At 36.6% G+C, this 20,016-nt stretch overlaps 1 protein-coding gene across 1 annotated transcript in view; it reads right to left on the bottom strand.

The window, feature by feature from the left end:
- The window catches only part of LOC150081680 (uncharacterized), an 833,960-nt gene that overhangs the window by 209,435 nt on the left and 604,509 nt on the right, over positions 1-20,016 (bottom strand). Inside the window, exon 21 of the mRNA XM_090380284.1 lies at positions 19,566-19,628. Coding sequence (XP_090236410.1) covers positions 19,566-19,628 — 63 coding nt within the window. The remainder of the gene's footprint in view (positions 1-19,565; positions 19,629-20,016) is intronic.

Here is a 20,016-nt window from a genome sequence, read left to right as displayed (position 1 = left end):
GGCCTTATACACCTCAATCAGGTCACCTTGCAGGTGCAAAGTCTCGAGACACTGTAATTTGCAGAACTTAAGCCTTTCTTGGTAAGAGTAACCCCTTGTTCCCCTCATCAGTCTCACTGGCCTTCTCTCTAAATGTTCCAGTAGCTCTACATCCTTCCTAAAATGAGGCCTCCAGACCTGTATGCAGTACTCAAGGTGTGGCCTGATCATTGCCTTATACAAAGGAATAATCACCTCCTTATCCCTAATAGCAAAATTCCTTTATATCATTGACAAAACCCCATGAGCTGTCCTGGCAACCTGTCTGAACTGTTTAGGGAACTTCATATCTAACTGCATAATTACCCCCAAGTCTTTTTATTCTCCACTACCCTGAGTGTAGTACCACACAGTTGGTACGGTAATCTGGAGCTACTGCTACCCATATGCAGTACTTTGCATTTGTCAATGTTCAACTTCATTTTCATGCCACTTCTCAGCCGATCTGCCTAACTTTTCTAGATCCTCTTGCAGTAGCATACTGTCATTAACAAACCTGCCAACCTTTGCATCATTTGCAGTCTTGGGCATTAAGCCTGATATATCTTCGTCCATATCATTGATCAATATAAATAACAACGATGGACCCAACACCGAACCTTAGCGGGCTCCACTAATAACATTAGTCCATGAAGAGCAGTGTCCATCAATTACCATTCTCAGTCTTCTCCCACTCAACTATCCCTTTATCCATAGCAGCAACTTAATGCCAAGACTGCTCCAATTTGTACAGCAGTCTTTTGCTTGCAACAGTATCAAAATCTTTCCTAAAATACAAGAATATGATATCAAAATTATTTTTGCATCCAGTTCCTTTGTGATCACACCATACCACAGTGGAGTTCAATAACCTGGGAAGACAGTCCACTAGGTGAAGGAAACACTAAAATATAACCAAGAGCATCAGGCCTGGCCAGCTGGCTTGTAAATTCGGCTAGACATTCAACATGGAGGAATGACAACAAAGGCATAGTATAAGGGCTAGGGTGTACCCTGTAAGTGACGCGCTGCAGCGGACCCTGGCTGTAGTGGGAAATAATCAAGGGTAAAAATACAAGGATAACAGAAGGACCAAATATAAGAGGACAAAGGTCAGTGGAATCGATTAATGTAGGAACAATGAGTGGGAAAGGAATGGAACTTGTGGAAGCTAGTTCCACAAGTTCCATTTCTTGGAACTTGTGGAACTAGCTTCGTTGGACTTGGACACACAATACGTTGATGTAAAATCAACGTATTGTGCATCAATTAAAATTAAACTGTTATTGACTGACAAATGTGTGCTGAATATCATTAGTGCTTATGCCCCACAGGGGCATAAGCACTAATGAGGTGATCAACAGCTTGCCTGATGAGGAAAGAATAATACTCAATGGACATGTAGGCCAGATAACCCAAGGCTACCATGGAGTCCATGGCAGTTTTGGATGGGGTGAGCGCAATACAGATGGAGAAAGAATCCTGGCAATGGCCATGGCTCATTGTGGATGGCTAATACCCAGTACAAGAAGAGAGACCAACACCTTATTACATACCATAGTGGTGGGCATAGTATTCAGGTTGACTACATGATTTCGACAGCCAAAAATAAGAAATGGTGCCAAGACTGCAAAGCCATCCCAGGAGAAAGCTTATTCAATCAACACAGACTCCTGGTATGCGATCTCATTATTGAAGGAACTTGCCAAGGCTTTCACAACAACTCTGAGGAGCACATCAAATGGTTTAGGCTACAAGAACATTAGCCTAAACTGAGACTGCAGGAGCTACTCCTACAGGCTTTTAGATAAATTGAGGAGGAGGATCCAAATCTGATGACTGTGGACCAAATATGGAACAAGGTCCAGATAGAGATTATGAAGGAGGAGAAGAATTTTTAGGGAAGACCAAAGGAGAAAAGAAAATGTATAGAGAAACCTGGTGGTAGAGTGAAGAGGTTCAGAAGGCATTGAAGGATAAGAAGACAGCTTTTAAAGGATGGTAGTGAGAGAGAACTGGTGAAAACAAGAATAGGTATAAGGAACAGAAAAGACAAGCTAAACAGGCAGTAGCTTAAGCCAGCTGTGGAAGAATGGTATAATAGTATGAACACTAAAGATGGGGAATTGAAGATATTCAAGATTGCCAGAACCTGGTTCAACAAACAGCAGGATATAAGAGCGATAAGAGTAGCAAAAGATCAGGTTTGTAAGGTTCTTACGAAAACAGATGTAAACAGGAGATACAAAGAGTTTTTTGAATCCAGCAACTGTTTCACAAATAGTGAAACAGTTGCTGGAGAAGAACAGGAGCTAGACAGCCATGATGAGGACATCTAGCTCCTGTGATATAAAGGAGGAAGAAGTTTTGCTAGCACTGCATAGTATGATGTCAGGGAAGGCAGCAGGGCCTGATATGATACCCACTGAAATTTTCAAGGGGCTAGGACAGAGAGGAGTCCCATTTATGATGAGGCTAATGAATAAAATAATGAGAGCAGCCAAGATACCAGATGCTTGGAGGGAGAGTCTTATAGTACCGATTTATAAAAGGAAAGGAGACATACAAGATTGCAACAACTATAGACCTATCAAACTAATGAGCCAGATAATGAAGTGGTTAGAGAGGGTTATCGAAAGAAGACTGCGAGTTCAAATGTAAGACCAGATTACCAAAATCCAGCTTGGCTTTATGAAGGGGAGAAGCACTACCGATGGAATATTTATAGCCCTTGCAAGGGTCCTGCAAGTGTAGGGAGAAAGAACAAGCTCTCCACTCAACCTTCATAGACCTAGAAAAAGCTTATGACAGAGTACCTAGGAGTCTTCTGAGGAAGAGGTGTGTTCCTGAGACCTATGTCAAGCTTATCCAGGATATGTACCTGAATAGTAGAACTAGAGTACGTAGTGCAGCTGGAGTAATTAGTGATGCTTTCATTGTTAATGTCGGCTTAAACCAGGGCTCTGCCCTTAGCCCATTTCTATTTGTCATCATAATGGACACGCTAACTAGACACAATTAGAGCAATGGCTCTGACAGTTTACTCTTTGCAGATGACATCATACTTAGTGGCAAATCAGGAGAGAGAGAGAGAGAGAGAGAGAGTACAGGAGAAGCTAGAGAGAGAGAGAGAGAGAGAGAGAGAGAGAGAGAGAGAGAGAGGTGGGTAACAGTTCTAGAGCGGGGAGGTCTAAAAGTCAACAGAAACAAGACAGAATACATGGAGTACTTTGGAAACAGAGGTGGCTCTCTCAGCATTGGCAATGTACAGCTTAATAGGTTTAACAACTACAAGTACCTTGGGTCAGTACTAGACACAAATGGCAGCTGTGAACAGGATGTCCGAAGTAGAATAAAATCTGGATGGGCCAAGTGGCGGGAAATGTCTGGTATTTTGAAAGACAAGAAAATGCCAACTAAACTGAAATCAAAAAAAAAATATGGCTTGGAGTGTTGGGTTGTCAGAAGAATGAGCTTTAATATCAGCAGAAATGAGAATGCTAAGGTGGCGTTTGGGAATAAACCTGAGAGATAGAAGGCAGAATGAAAATGTGAGACAGGAGATGAAAACTGAACCCAACAACTTGAAGTTTAGGGAGAACAGACTTAGATGGTGGAGGCACGTCCAGCATCACGAGTTTACCCACATTATCAAGCATGTGCTTAGCTGCCAAGTTCCAGGAGGAGAGGGAGGAGGAAGACAATCGACAGCAGAGTACAGCAAGATATGCAGGAACTGGGGCTCACTCCAGCAGACTGTGCCAACTGTACTAAGTGGAAGTGTTTGATCCATGCCGCTGAACCCTAACTGGGACAAACAGTGCGGATAAAGCAAAGTAAGTTCCTTTGGGACCACATCGTAGTATCCAGTCAAATTGGCCAGACAAGATTTCTCTTTAGTGAACCCATGCTGTATCTGAACTATTACAAGAGCAGATTACGAGAAATCCTTGGCAAGGGATGCAAAGAAAAACAGCAAAGAGTTCTTTACTTATGTAAACTCTAGAAGAAAGGGGATGAATCAGATTGGTCCACTTGATATTGATGGGTCAACTGTTGATGATCCTGCTCAGGTAGCTAACAAACTAAATGAATATTTTGCATCGACATTCATACATGAGGAGTTATTCAGCGAGGGGAATGCCAAAGGTGTATTCAACTCTAGCAGTAAGCTACAGAATCTTGAAATAACTGGGAGTAAAGTGGAGGAGAAACTGTTGAAGATAAACACAAGAAAGGCACCCGGGGTGGATGGGATCTATCCAGTTATATTAAAGGAAGCAGCAAAGGAAGTAAGAAAACCCTTAGCCATAATTATGAGAGATTCCTTGGACTCAGGGGAGGTACCCATAGACTGGAAATGTGCAAATGTGACCCCAATTCACAAAGGAGGATCAAAGGCTGACACAAGTAATTATAGACCTGTGAGCTTAACTTCTGTTCCAGGAAAATTAATGGAGGCACTGGTTAAAGAAGCACTGCAGGATCATTTAGACAAGACTTCAGTTATAGCTCAGACACAGCATGGTTTTGTTAAGGGGAAGTCTTGCCTGACCAATTTGATTGGATACTATGATGCAGTCACAAAAGAACTGGATGCAGGGAATAGCTTTGATATTATATACTTGGATCTTAGAAAGGCTTTTGATACTGTTGCACATGGAAGACTGCTACACAAATTGGAGCAGTGTGACATTGGAGGCAAATTGCTGCTATGGATAAAGGGGTGGTTGAGGGGGAGAAGACAGAGAGTGGTAATCAATGGACACTGCTCATCGTGGACTAATGTTATTAGTGGAGTCCCTCAGGGCTCGGTGTTGGGTCCATTATTGTTTTCTGTATTTATAAATGATATTGATGATGGTATATCAAGCTTAATGTCCAAGTTTGCAGACGATACAAAGGTTGGCAGGGTTGTTAAGGACACTACTGATGCTATGCTGCTGCAACAAGATCTGGAAAGGTTGAGCAGATGGGCTGAGAGGTGGAAAATGAAGTTTAACATTGACAATTTGGAGGCATACCAAGGTGCTGAGTCCTGTTGAAAAATGCAGTTTTGGATGTCTGTGTGGTGATCTCTAATAATGGGTTTCAGGCACTCCTCCAAGATAGCAGAGTAGGTTTCTGCACTTGCTGTTCTGTTAATAAACTTAATTCACCACACCCCTTTGCTTGTTATGCATCCCTAGACCATCTGACTGGCGGGGAACTTTACAGTCAGCATTATGCAGTCCGGATGGTATGCCTCCAATTTTCATCTTCTGACATATCACTTCCCATCCGAGCCATGCAGGTTGAATTTCGATTCGTCAGAAAAGATGATGGTGTCCCATTGCTCTTTTGTCCACGAAATGTGTTTTAGCCCAAGCAAGTTGCTTCTTCCTCATTTGTTGGGTCAACAAAGGCTTCTTCTTCTTGGGGCATCTTTGGATAGTTTGTGCACTTGTTTCAACACCAGAGGCCATTTCAAAGTCCAGTTTTAGTTTGGGATCACTAGCATGGCGATTACGAAGGTATAGCCATTTCAAATATCGATCTTGGGAAGGTGTAGTCACTGTCTTACGACCTGATCCTGGTCTTCTCTTCACATGACCGGTTTCACGCTTTAATTTCAGCACTCGGGATACTGTTGACTGGTGGAAGCCTATTTTATCAGAGATATCACATGTAGAAAGCCCTTCCTGGGACAGAGCAATGGCTACACTTTTTTTTTTCTTGGTGTCAACTGAACATATGGAGTCATGCTTACACCTCTGCAAAACTGGATACTAATGAGCATGTATATCCTTCCAATGCTGTATTTATATAAACGGCTGATGCAATAGAAGCGTTATCTGCCCAATATCTTTGCTTTGTGACAAACAAAATGACTGTAATCAAACAATATTTTATACATTTCACTACAAATGTTACTTTTTAAGGTGATGCAGTTTTTTTGTCTGCCACTATATGTACAACAAACCTATGTCAGTGATTTATTTTTTAGATTTTATTAAAATTATAAAAATATGACTTACTTTTGTTTTTTAAAAAAATACTTTACTTTTTTTTTAAATACCTTACTTTTGCTTTTAAATGCTCACTTTAGAAAATTTAAAACCTGAAAAGATCACTTCGGCGAAGGTAAAGAAACCCAACATGAGAACGACGAGAAACGGTTAACTTACGTGTAAAATTAGTTTCCTGATACAGTACTCTAGTGCTGTTCGCTCGGTAAACAGAGAGTAGGTATTAACAGTCTGGAGCAAAGTTGAGAATGATATATTGATTGACAGGTAAGCGTGGCAAATGATGTGCTGATTGGTGCATGAACATAACACACGATAACATCGGTTTAGTATCACTTTAGTAGCATTAATGGTAACTTGCCCTAAAGAATGCTTTCCATAATGGTGAAAAAAGGTCAGGTTACCTCCACTTCAATCCCATGGGAGCTTGAACCCCTCCCAAAATGGAGGGGGTAACCTAAACTTTTTTCTTTAGAATCATGGGTGGACTAGTGCATAAATTATTTATTAACGAAATATTAATTTTTTATTACTGTACTTTTATTTTTAAGATCAGGTTATGAAATATAACGAAAAATAAAAAAACTTTTTCCTTTTTTCGTAACCAAACCAAAATCAACAGTATAGTAAAAGCACTCATGAACTCCAAAAATCTGCTTTTAATAATGAGAAAAAAACATTAAAAAAAAATAAATAACGAAGAACATAAAAATGAACAGAACAAAACTTTTATTGATTTAGTTTTCATCAAAAAATCAAACAAGGTTTTATTTTCCTTACAAATTTCTTCCATCTTTAAAAGATTCACCACTACTATTACCTGTACTACTTATACTAAAATGGTTCTTTACTCATAAATACACAATGATAATGCCAACCAATAGCTTATCGTCTGTCGCACCCACCACCAATCATTTCATCATTTGCCATGCCTACCAGTCAATCAATATATCCTTCTCGATTTTGGCTCCAGACCGATAACACCCACTGTCTGTTTACCGAGTGAGCAGCGCTAGTCTGGTGTCGGGAAACCAATTTTCCGCGTAAGTTATCTGACGTTTCTCGTCATTTTCGTGTTGGCTTTTTTTACCTTAGCCATCACTTCTTTTCAATATTAAGGTGAATAAATAAATAGGAAGGTTTTTTTTTTTTTTCAGCCATATAATATCACAATATATTATATGGCTGATGCTATATAAGCTTGTTTTTTTGCACCATGTCTCTACTAATGCTAATATAATGGTACACCTAAAATCAAAAATATTCAAACATTTTTTTAAGTACAATACACTAACATTTACTGAACAAAACTTAACATTTAATGAGATGATTGAGGCTGGTTATTTTAAGATAACTGTTTAAAATTTGGCTGAAAATTTGCAATTCTCAATATGGAATGAAGATACTCATCTGTTATTCTGTTTCTTTTTAAATATTTATTTGATTTCATGTTTGAAAAAATTTGCTCACCAGCTTACATCGATCTGAACAAAGTAGCCACTTTTATAGCCATGAAGGCCATATAAAAATCAATCGTGGGACTTATTCGGCCTGTAGGTTGGACACCACTGATCTAAATAATAAAAATTGGATCAGCTTATTGCTTCATGTAATAAGCTGATCCAAGTTCAAGAACCTTTCCATTATTAATTATCAATTAGTCTCTAATTTAGCTTGCCAGCAACAACAGATAACAGCATGACCTGAAACACTTTTCTCATACCATAACTCAATCATAACTGGAAAATAGATTTCTGAATTCTAAAACAAGTGCACTGTACTTTTATTGAGTGTTCACTTCAAAATGGTTGAAGTGTGATAAGTAATTATATGGCTCAGCCTGAAGCTAACACTGCACTTGTACAAACTATTACTAGTTGCTGTTGTCTAAATTTAAAGGATAAACTGGCTGAATATTCATTAACATGATGTTACTTTGTTAGCATGAGTGGCATGAAAGCAAGTTTATGAATGGAGGAAAAATTTTAAGTGATAGCAAAACTGAAAAAATAAAAAGGTCACCAAGGCCGTACTTACACTTCTTGGGGCACTAGTCTCTTGTGGGCCCCCTTTTAAAGATACCAGAGTCGAGAAAAAAAAAAAAAATTGCATATATAAATATAATCAGAAAAAAAAACCCAATTATTTTTACAAACATTGTAATACTAAGAAATATGAACTAAACTGTGTGTCGTGACAGACCGTGAGGGTATGATGACCAGCCACACGGCTTTGGTGGGTCATCACGTGGTGGCTAATTGACTTCCATCGCCATGTTTCATGACCAGCATCTGCTGCCCTTTCACAATTAGCCCCTCATTTCACATCACAATGCTGGGTAAACACCATAAATTTCGGCACCCACCGGAATCACACCCAGGCCGTCTGCTTCATCAGAACTGAGCTATGGTTATGACGGTGCTCAATTTATCTTGAATTAAACTATTCCTCAAATATTTTTTTACTCGTTTGAGAACAAAAAAGACTGTTCTCCGCTTACATTATTAAAAATATAACGTTTGGAAATGTAGATATTAGTCCATTATTAATGATATTATACATTTCATTCATACTATTTTCTCCTTTAATAAACATTAAAAATTGGATAACCTTTAAACTTTTCCAAATCAGTTTCATTTTTATATATACTTATTAATTTATCGATATTAGTGTTGAATTCAGTTTCATCTAAATCAAGATTTATACAAGGTGTTTCAGTTAAACGTTTCAGAACTTCTAAGAGGGGTAGGGTACATCCTGACAACTCGAAATCATATAGCAATGTGGGGTCGGAAATGCTTTCCTGAAGCGGTATTGTACACAGAAGTCGTTGTGCAACGTTGTGCAGCACAGATTCGATTTTCGGTCAATGTATGGGCCGGTATTATGGGAGATCACCTCATCGGACCTTACCTGTTACCGTTTCGTCTAACCGGACCTATCTACTTGATCTTTCTGCAGCAAGTATTGCCACAACTTTTGAGAGATGAACAGATTTCTGCATCGACGCAACAGACAATGTGGTTCCAACACGATGGAGCCCCTGCCCATTATAGCGGAGATGTTCGTAACTACCTGGATGTCACATTTGGTCAACAGTGGATCGGACGTGGTGGTCCCGTGCGTTGGCCTGCTCGGTCACCCGACCTATCATGTCTTGATTTTTATTTCTGGGGTCATATGAAATCGCTAGTTTATGACACCCCTGTTGACAATGCTGAGGAGCTGGTTGCAAGAATCGCAGTAGCTGCCGAAGAAATTCTAAATTCGCCTGGAGTATTCCAGAATGTTCGGATGTCCATGCGTCGGAGATGTGAGGCGTGCATTGTAGCCCGTGGAAGAAACTTCGAACATTTACTTTAATCCATGTACCTTTTGCTTCTTTTCATGTATTATTAAAACGATTTCTCACTTACGGTCTCTTTTCTTTATGGTGCTTCTGTGTACAACACCGCTTCAGGAAAGCATTTCCGACCCCACATTGCTATATGATTTCGAGTTGTCAGGATGTACCCTATCCCTCTTAGAAGTTCTGAAACGTTTAACTGAAACACCCTGTATATATTTTAAAAGTATCTAAAATATTGGTGTATACTTCTGTTCGTCTATTTATTTCAGCAATTAATCTATCACAAGCAACATTTAATGTATCGATAATAAACATTTCTCTCTCTTCTAAACTTACTTCATTATCTTTCGTTTCGTTGCAGTAGTTTTTCTTTTTTTTATCTTTGTATTGCTATTTGTTAGTTAATAATTTACCTCCTCTTTCAATAATATTAAAATCGTTTCTAATATGCAAAATATTTCCATGTAATGATTTCAAAAGATCAGTACCATGCAGTAAATTTATTGCAGGAACTTGTAACGTTTTATTTAATCTATTTAATATTTTATCCCAGAGGACAGTAAGTAATGCAGTTTCATACTGAACAACTTTTTTTTTTATTAATATAGTACATTCTAGATGCAGTACCGATTTTTCATGTTCACTTGTTGAATTAATTAAGGCTTCTTTTATTAATTTATAACCATTTTGAAGAGCTGAGACAGCATCAGCCCTAGCAGGCCATCTTGTATCGCTTAGATTTTTCAGTGTTAGTGAATTTATTCTTAAATATTGGTTTAAGACATCTTCTTGGGGAAGCTGAAAAAATATTATATAAATGTTGTATAAAGTAGAAATAATGTGCTGCAGTAGAACAAGATTCAGCTGCGTTAGTTCCAATTAAATTTGGAGAGTGGCTAGTAGACGGTACATAAAATGCAGTAGAACTGTGTTGCTTCAATTTGGCCTGGACTCCTGAATAAATTCCTGCTGTGTCTGAAGTATTACCATAACTTTGTCCTCTGCAGTTTGTAATATCAATTGGTAAATCTCCTAATCTTTTTAAAATAGTTTAGTTTTTGCTATATATTCAGCATTATGATGTTCTATAGGAAGGAAACCTAAAAATCATTCTTTGATGATACCATTTTGTGACGTGTATCGCATAATAAACACTAATTGATCAATGTGGCTAATGTCAGGTGTTGAATCAACAAAAATAGAAAAAATATTTTGCTTCTCAAATTTCAGAAACCATCGCCTTTTCAACTTTTTCTGCCTTCAATTCTATAAATTCATCACAGGTTTCATGTGAAAGGTAATTGGTTTTTCTGGGTCCACAATTAGCGTATATCTCTATGTGATTTCTTAAAAAATTATCAAATTTACTCAAATATTCTAAGCAACTTAAATAATTATCACTATGCTCCGTATAAATTTTGTCGTTACTACCCCTAAATCCTAAACCAAGTTTGCTCAAAAGCCGAACAGTAGCAATAATTCTTTTCAAAATATCTCGCCAGTAATTTTCTTCAGACTGAATTTGTTTCATTAGTTCCATGTCAATACGACCCAAAATGAAAAAGACCATTTACCACTTATGTTTGTCACAGGCATTGTGAGAAATATTTTCAGAATTGTTTCAACATTCGAAAATGTTGATTTAAGTCCATCATTAATAATATTGTACATATACTCAATATTTCAAACTTTTTCTTCTTTGGCATAGTTGTTGCTATTACGATTAATGCCTTTTTAAATATTAATATATAACTGTTTTAATTACTGCTTCATTTAATTCATTGTTTATTAACAATTTCAGATTTTTAATTCAAATCAGATTATAGTAACATAGCTTAAGAGTAATACAGGGTGTTTATAAATGGTGGGAACACTTTCAATAATTTATTGCACATGAAGTAAAAGAGATACCATTTACGTATTAATACCATGTAAAAGAGAAAACATGAAAGTTTCCCAGTTGTTACTGCCGAGGCTTGTATTTCCATTATTCACCGCCAGTTGGCATTACCTGTCGTACCTCTACCACACACACACACACACACACACACACACACACACGTAGCCTTGTTAAAAGATGGTGGCTTCCAGTCCAGAGAAGGCATTTTGTGTGCTACTGTTTGATAAGAACAAGTGCACAACAGGCGTTCAACAGAAATTTCAAAGTCCTTATGGTAAAGAGCCACCAACCAGGAAGGCTATTTACAAGTGACATAAGCAATTTGTAAACACTGGTTGCTTGTGTTTGGGAAAGAGCAGTGGCCGGCCTAGTGTTACTGTTGATTATGTGGAATGAGTGAGAGAAACATTCACAAAGCCCCAATAAATCAGTGCCGAGAGCATCACGTGCACTGCAAATGCCAGCCCCAACAGTATGGAAGGTTCTTTGTAAAAAACTTTCTATGAAGGTGTATAAATTGCAATTGGTGCATATGTTAAAGGAAGATGACAAAGAGAAGCATTTCCAATTTTGTTGTGAACTGCAATGACTGATAGAAGAACATGACGACTTCTTTAATCATGTAGTGTTTAGCGATGAGGCCACATTTCACACCAATGGGAAGGTCAACCAACACAATTGTCGAATATGGGGCACTCAGAAATCTGAAGAGATAATTGAATACGAGCATGATTTGCTGAAGGTGAATGTTTTCTGCACCTTATCACACCGAAAACTGTAAGAACCTTTCTTCTTCTTTGTCGAGGGCACTGTAACTGGGCTGTCCTACTTTGATATGCTTCAGCAATGGTTGATGCCTCAAGTTCAGGATGATAGTGATGCTTTTATTTACCAGAAGACAGGGCCCCTCCCCACTTCCATAATTACATTTAGGCCTACCTTAACACTGAGTACACAAGCACTGGATCGGACTTGCTGGAGAAAGGGATGAATGTTTCTTGAAATGGCCGCCGAGATCACTGGACTTAACTCGGTGTGATTTCTTCTTGTGGGGCTATATAAAGGATCATATTTATATACCACCTTTGCCACATGACATCCAGGAACTAAAGCAGAGAATTTGAAGAAGCTACCACCACAGTCACACAGGATATGCTGTATGTCAAGGGTATGTCAAGAATTCGATTACCATGTGGACATTTGCCGTGTCACACGTGGTTCCCACATTGAATTGTTGTGATGTGATGTGATGTAAAAAAAACTTTGACATTTTCTCTTTCACAAGGTATGTATATGACACTGATATCTCTCCTAGTCTTTGTGCAATAAATGACTGAAAGTGTTGCCACCATTTATAAACACCCTGTATAACTGATAATGATCTTGAATCAATTCATATTTTAAGAGTGAGAAAAAAAAAGCTTTCAATAAGGGAAATGTATGCCACAGTCACCAGTGGCGGACTGGTCAGGGTGTCAGTTTGCCCAATGGCAAGTGGGCCCCCCTTGCAATAACATTAGACAATATGTTAAAAATGTTAATGACCTTTTAGTAGCTTGAAAATATAATAGTTGTGCGTGGGCTCCCTTTGTCTCCTGGCAACCAATATTTTTAGACCCAGTCTGCCACTGACAGTCACAATAGATAATGAAACATTACATAGACATGATATTTAAATTTTGTGTTACAACAGAATCAAAATTTATTAAACTACAACACTACTTTCAGAGAGATATATACATACCTATATTTACTTCAGTGTGTGCATGCCTACGTATCACACTTTAACTTGGCACATCAACAATTAAACTAAATGTTACAAATTTCAGGTCTCAGCTTATATAGATTCTCAAATTCATGGGTGGTCCAATTAAAATAGTTTCTGTCGAACAAAGAAAATTTCCATATAATGAACGGATTTCAAGAGACCTGGGTATGCATTGTTTGCACCTCTGGCCTTGGGCAATAGAGCTGCTGCTGTAGAAAGCATGAATTTAGAGCTAAAAGGATTAAAATTCCATAATTTAAGTGGTATTCGTAACACATTTACAACCATCTTTCGTACATAGTGTATTGAGAAGTTGCGCTGGTCAACTGCTTTCTTGTGTTCATAGAAGTGGAAAGACTTAAGGCATATTCCTGATGGATAATACGCCGTGGTCAACCTGTTCTACTGTTACACCCTATTAGAGAATTAGGAGAGAGAGTGATTGTTCACTAGTCTGGAAATTAATCTGTTCTTTCGCAGAAATGAGTCATCCACACTTTCAGTAAATTTCACCTGTCTCTGTTTATGTGGTAGGTACAAGTGGGCCCTAGTTTATATCAGCACATTAAAAAAAGAAATTGCTTTAAAAATTTGAGATTACAGAGGCCTCGTGAGGTCTCCACTTCTATCGTGAGGCCCAAAGCTGGTACCTATTTATAAGTATGGCCCTAAAGGTCACTGTTTGTCGTGATTGCATGTGGCCACCTTAGCAGTCCATATGATTTTGGAGGGTTGAGCTCACTGGGAGGACATGATGCAAACAGTGGGAGATTGACAATTTCTTTGATTGAATGATCACTGTGAGAGTTTTTTTTTTATTAATTAAATTTTTATAATGATTGTATTGTTTTTATTTGAAAATGCATCCCAAGTTTTGAATAAGCGATTCATGATTTCTGCAAACAACCCATTCATGACTTATTTTATTCATTTTATTTATTTAAGTTCAGGACTTAAAGTATTTTATTTCCTTTGTATAAACAGAGTTTCACTTAATACATTTTCATGCTCAGAAGTTGAGAAATAAATTAGAGAACAACCCCCCCCCCCCCAGTATGCTTGATATTTATAAAAAAATTGCAAAAGAGGTAAGAAATTGGTAACTCTACATATAAATTTAAAATATATATAATAATAACATTAATGCTTTCAAAACTATGTTTAAAATAAAATTACAATATGACCCAAAACCTTACACCCTTCTACACCATATACAACGTAATAAAATTATTAGGGAACCTTCAGTAAAACATTGGAACCTTGAACTGATTTCACAAACAAAAAACCGAATGCTACCTGGGATATAAAACAATTAAATTAAAAAAGAAACTAGGGCATAACTGTAGCTGGAGTGGTTAGCATAAGTGTTTTAGATGGGGGGGTGGTATTCTACAAAAAGACTGTCATAACTACGTTTATCAAGCCTGTCTATGCATTGGTGTATCACTGTAAACTTGGATCCTGGTACAACATAATTTATATATATATGTAAGTAGCCTCTGATTTAAGCCATTACAAATTACATTGTTTCAATATAACATTGTTGTCAATTTTAAATTCTAAATTTAAAACTTTCACTTCTTTTCTCCCTTCATCAAATAAGGAGAAAAATTTCAAAAAACAGGGCCTTGCTTGTTTTTTTTTTAAAGCACCTGGCCACTTTGTTAACAGTGAAGACTAGCATGAAAAAATATGAATTGTTTTAGCTTCAACATATACAACTTATTTCTTGTAACTGATGGACTGAGGGGGGGATAGCAATATTCAAATCCTAGTATTTCCAGTGAACCATGTGGCAATTGACTACCAAAATGATGATCAGTTGTCAGTGAGGATTAGGCATGAGTTTTGGAGATCTGAAGGGAGAGAGGAATACAATATTAAGAAGTCTAGAGACAACACTGGCATTGTGGTAGGAAGTCACTCAATGGTGTTTGAGGGTAATATATGGCCAGAGTGCATTCATGGTATTTAGGAACTTGTTTCTGAACAATATGGTGTTCAGGGACAAGTTGTGGAATTGGTAAATGAACAACAATTCCAAGCCATGGAATTGGCAATTAAGTCTTGATGAGGTAGACAAAAGTAATGTGACAGATGTTGGAATTGCACAATGTTGTGTTGGTCAGTGAGGATTTTATTGAGTTAGAGCAACAAAGGGTAAAAGTGCAGGAGGAAGAGGAAATGCAACCAGCACTGCAATGAACAGCTCATGAAAACGAGAAAGGCCTTCTTTATGAGAAGGTACAGTAGTACGTGCATTTGAATTGACCATGGTTCATGCCTGCATGATTGCTAAATATGGTGATTTCTTGTATTCCCTCATCTTGTTAACTCCTCTGACCTTATGTTGTTGTTATTTGGTTTTTAGGAGCATTAGCAACTAAGGCCATATTGCTCCAGGGATATATGGTGATCATTTCCCCTGACCTTATGTGGCTGTCCTGGATTATAAGCAGAAAATTTATTATTTAGGGATAGTATTTCTTGTTGAAGATGACCTAAACATGGAATGGAGCAGAGAGTTCAGTTGATTATTGAGTGATAATTTGTGTTGCTATGATAAACCATATCAAGAGAAGAAAATTCAAATTTCTGTTCAAACTCTAACCATCACTTCTTAAAATATAAATAAATTGGTATAACTAATATCGTATGTAAATAATAAATGTTTATGTACACAGTACTGTACATATGCGGGTATTTTTGTTGCTTTTTGTTTTAATGTTGAGTTGCTTAATTTTTTTTTTTTAATAAATTGTTAGGTGAAGCTTAAATTTAATTTAGAAAATCCAAATTTGACCACAGAAATGCACCTTCCCTTTAATAATGTGTATAAATATGTCTGATTTATGTCATTTAAATATATCTTGCCATTCATAAGAACACTTCCTTGACATAAAAACACAAGACTACACATATATAGTTTATATATTTTTAATGTGACAGTCTCATTTTTCTCTTTTCTTTTTTGTCTTCTCCCCCCAGCTCAGGGCCATAATGCATCTGCTCCACCTGTATCATAATATGCCACTTATGTGCCAATAAGTCATCCATGGAGACTATTAATACAGCAGATAATGATGCTAACAGAAACACTGTTTTTAAATGAAATGCGTACAGTTTCCAGTGCCCAAGCTGCAATAGAGGCCCCAACGACTAAAGAATAATTTCCTTAGTCACTGCAAATCTGTTACTGTTCAAGGAAGTTTTAAGCTTGAGAAACAAAACAAAACTCAAAGGGAGCTAAATCTGGTGAGTATGGCAGATGAGAAACAAAGTGATAGAATTCTTCACGAGAAATTCTTGAATGGAAAACTCCAAGTGTGCAGGGGTGTTGTCAATTCCCAGCAGTCTACTTTTCTGGCCTTTTTTTATCAGATAGTATTGTGCAATCGCTGTACAACTGATTTGTAGTATTCCTGGTTCACACTTTGACCACGTTGGAGAAATTCCTAATGAACAATGCCCCACAAGTCATAAAATACAATAAGCATTATCTTCACATTTGATCAAGATGGTCTTGCTTTTTTTGAGCCTTGGAGAAAAGGGAATCTTCCACTGAGAGAACTGGCTCTTGGTTTCTGTGTCACAGTCTGACATGGTAGAACTTGCAGCTCTGCAATCATTAGCAAAGATGTACAGCCCAAACTTTGTTGAAACATGTCAAATCCCCAAATCTTGTGTCAAAATTAAATGACATGCCCCATAAAGATACCAATTTCACTAGCAACTTTATGGATAATTAAACATTGACCACTCCTAGTCAGGTCATGAACATGAGCAGTTGAATCACTGGTTTTTGAAGTTGAGGGGTGGTCATAATGAGGATCAGCTTAAATGGAGAAGTAGTCCTCTTTAAACTTTCTGAACCATTGAAAAGTTTTCAAATTGACATGGAATCATTTCAGAAAGCTGTTCTTAACATTTTGCTAGTTTATGTTGTGCCTTGCCCTAATTTGAAACAAAATAATTTGATACAAATTTGCTGCTTAATAAAGTTGCTCATTTTAAAATATGACAAAACATACAAAACACTTATTCAACACATGTTAATTCAGAAGATTGCACATATACATGTGATTTATACATTACTATATCTAGATGAGTCACTGAACATGTTGTGAAAAGTTGCGACTCACTATGATGATACAATTTCATAATACAAAGTCAGTCCACAAACCTTTTGATCACACCTTATATATAATATAATAATGATATATAGTAATATTAAATTCTAAATTATATTTAGAATTTAATATTACTATTCTTTGGCATATATATATATATAATTTTTTTTAAATAATATTTAGCTTTTTTTTGAAAACTAATATTTTCCTTGATATATTAATATATCACATATATGATTGACAGTCAGCTGGTAAGCAAGCAAGTTCAAGAGAGAGATGGGGTTTCTGAAAAATAGTTGCACTGGGCCTCATGCCAACTCTAGATGAGATGAACTATTATCTAACATCAACACTCTTTTTCCTTTCAGATTCTTTCTGACATTATTTAACTTTACATATAAATAACAATCTGATTTTTGCATACACTCAAAGTAGTGCCACTCCTTTGAAGAACCTTGGTTTTTGACTTCTCTGAGTATCAGTAATGACAATCTATGGGTCCTAGAAGCATTAGCACATGTCATGACTGTTATTCTTTCTTTTCTCATTTTGTGCTCCGGTGTGGTTGACTCTTTCTTTGGTGCCAAAATCTTTTGAGGCAAAGATTTCCAGAGAAGTCATTTTGTTGGAATTTATATGAATTTTATTTTTCATAACCTATTTCAATTAATGCTAGAAATTCACATTGAAAATGCTCTGATGCTGGCTGAGCAGGTTACAGCTTTTCTTCTTAGATTTCTGACTGCCAGATGTCATGATGTATTCTGAAATTTTTAAGCTACCTAGTTCTTGCCTTAAATTCTGCAGGTGCATTTAATAATAAGACCTTTTCACACAATAGATAATCTGTGATTGTTGAACTTAGACATAATTTTTGTAGGAACTACATAAAGATACATTATCAAGCTTTATATCTGTTACATTCTTCATTGTTTCCCCTGACTCCTGCCTCAAGTTTGAGCACTGAGACAAATTTTGTAACCAAAGAAGTGTTCCTCTTCATGTCATAAATTGCAGATAATTAGCATTAGCATTAGTAGAGGCATTTGATGCAAGAAAGCAAGCTTATCATCTTCATCAGCCAAAAAAAAAAAAAAAACCCCCCACTTCCACTTCACCCCTCTGTTCGTTCAAAGTATCTGTCCAGCTGAGCCTTAAACTTATTTAGGCTATCAACCTCCACCACAAGGGATGGAAGTCTGTTCCACCAACCAACCACCTGCTGGCTAAAGGCAAATTTCCGCACGTCTATCCTACATCTCTCTTTCCTCAATTTGAATTTATGCCCTCTCAGGTGATTTTTCTGAGCTAGAAGGAAGAATCCCATCAGCATTGAGCATGCTTAAACCATTCAAGGCTTTATACACCTCTATCAGATCACCTCGCTGGTGCCTAGTTTCCAGACACTGTAATTTGCAAAACTTAAGCCTTTTATGCCACAGACTTTTTAATTATTTCATGAATTGTGTAGGATTGTGTATTACACAGGAATATTTTTGTCATTGAATCGAAAAACAGCATGCTTGTGTTTTGAAGCTATCATCAATATGACAAAACTTTCACCAAACAGCCTTTGCTTGCTCAACTGAGTAAATCACATTACTGAATTTCGAAAAAAAAAAAAAAAAAAAACAAGTACTCCAAACTACCTCATCTCTTAAAATAGAAAATTAGTAGGTACTGGTAGCATTTGGTTTTGGACTATCATTTACAGTAAGTGGCTGACAACAACAACCAGCAATATATTAAGTGGTATATAACTATGAATTATTTCATAGTTTTATTGCTTCATTTCAAAAGCAAATATAAAAAAAAAAAAAAAAAAAAAAAAAGTTGCTTAAAAAAAAGTTCTGATATAGAAATTTTTTTCATGCCAAAATATGTCCTTTGTTTTTTGGATCCATGAAACTTAAAAAATACTAGATTTCAATTCTAGTTAATTAACCAGGGCTGCTGCAAGTGGGAAGGCAAGGTAAGTGTCGTTTATGGGCAGCAGTTCAAGAGGGTGCTGAAATTTTTTTTGATATTGCTTTCTGATTGGTTAATGCTTATCAGTACTCAACATTTAGGGTGGCAAATTTTATTTTGCTTACTGGTGGCACATAGGAATGTGGTGCTACCGGAATTAACAGTATGGTTAACTAACTCTGGATAATCAATATTCTACTGTACATTAAATATAATCTCTTTCATCAGAATATCAGTTACTATCATTCCAGGCTTTTCACTTGATAAAAAATTAATTTGTATAAAAAGCTCAATTGGCTATATTAATTTGTAAATAAATTCATTTGGCTATATATCAGAAAGTTTCCTGTATAAGTTTCTCCTTTACAGTTGTTAAGTATATAAATATGAAATTGAACAAGTTTGCAGTATTTTAATTATATACCATCAACCCAGGTTTCCCATCTGTTCCTACTTTTCCTGCTTCACCACGGATACCAACTGGCCCCTGTATAAAAAAAAAGAAGGAAAAAAAAAAGAAGAAAATTTGTCAATATAGAGTTATTTTCATTACATATATATAAATCAAAATTCTACATGTAGAAAATTTTATGCATAAAATTATTTAAGATACATCTAATTCACCCCCCTCCCCTCCCCACACACAATAGAAGCTTATTTTTAAATATTCCTAAACGTGACTCAGGCTTTAATAATGACATTTTATCCACTGTGTTTGATTCACATGGTAAAGTGTCTTTATTAAACCTACTTAACAGAAATTTCCACTTAAAGTTACTCTCAAGTTTTTAATTAGTTACTTGCATTACTAATATTGAACATTTAATTCAGTAATTTACAAGTTTCCTTTTTTGTTATTTTTTACCAAACTATGC

The sequence above is a fragment of the Mastigoproctus giganteus genome, chromosome 8, assembly GCF_048544385.1.
Source record: "Mastigoproctus giganteus isolate SK-2022 chromosome 8, ASM4854438v1, whole genome shotgun sequence".
Classification (NCBI taxonomy): Eukaryota; Metazoa; Arthropoda; class Arachnida; order Uropygi; family Thelyphonidae; genus Mastigoproctus; species Mastigoproctus giganteus.
Note: the sequence above shows the minus strand (reverse complement) of the source record. Positions and strands in the feature narration are given on the sequence as shown.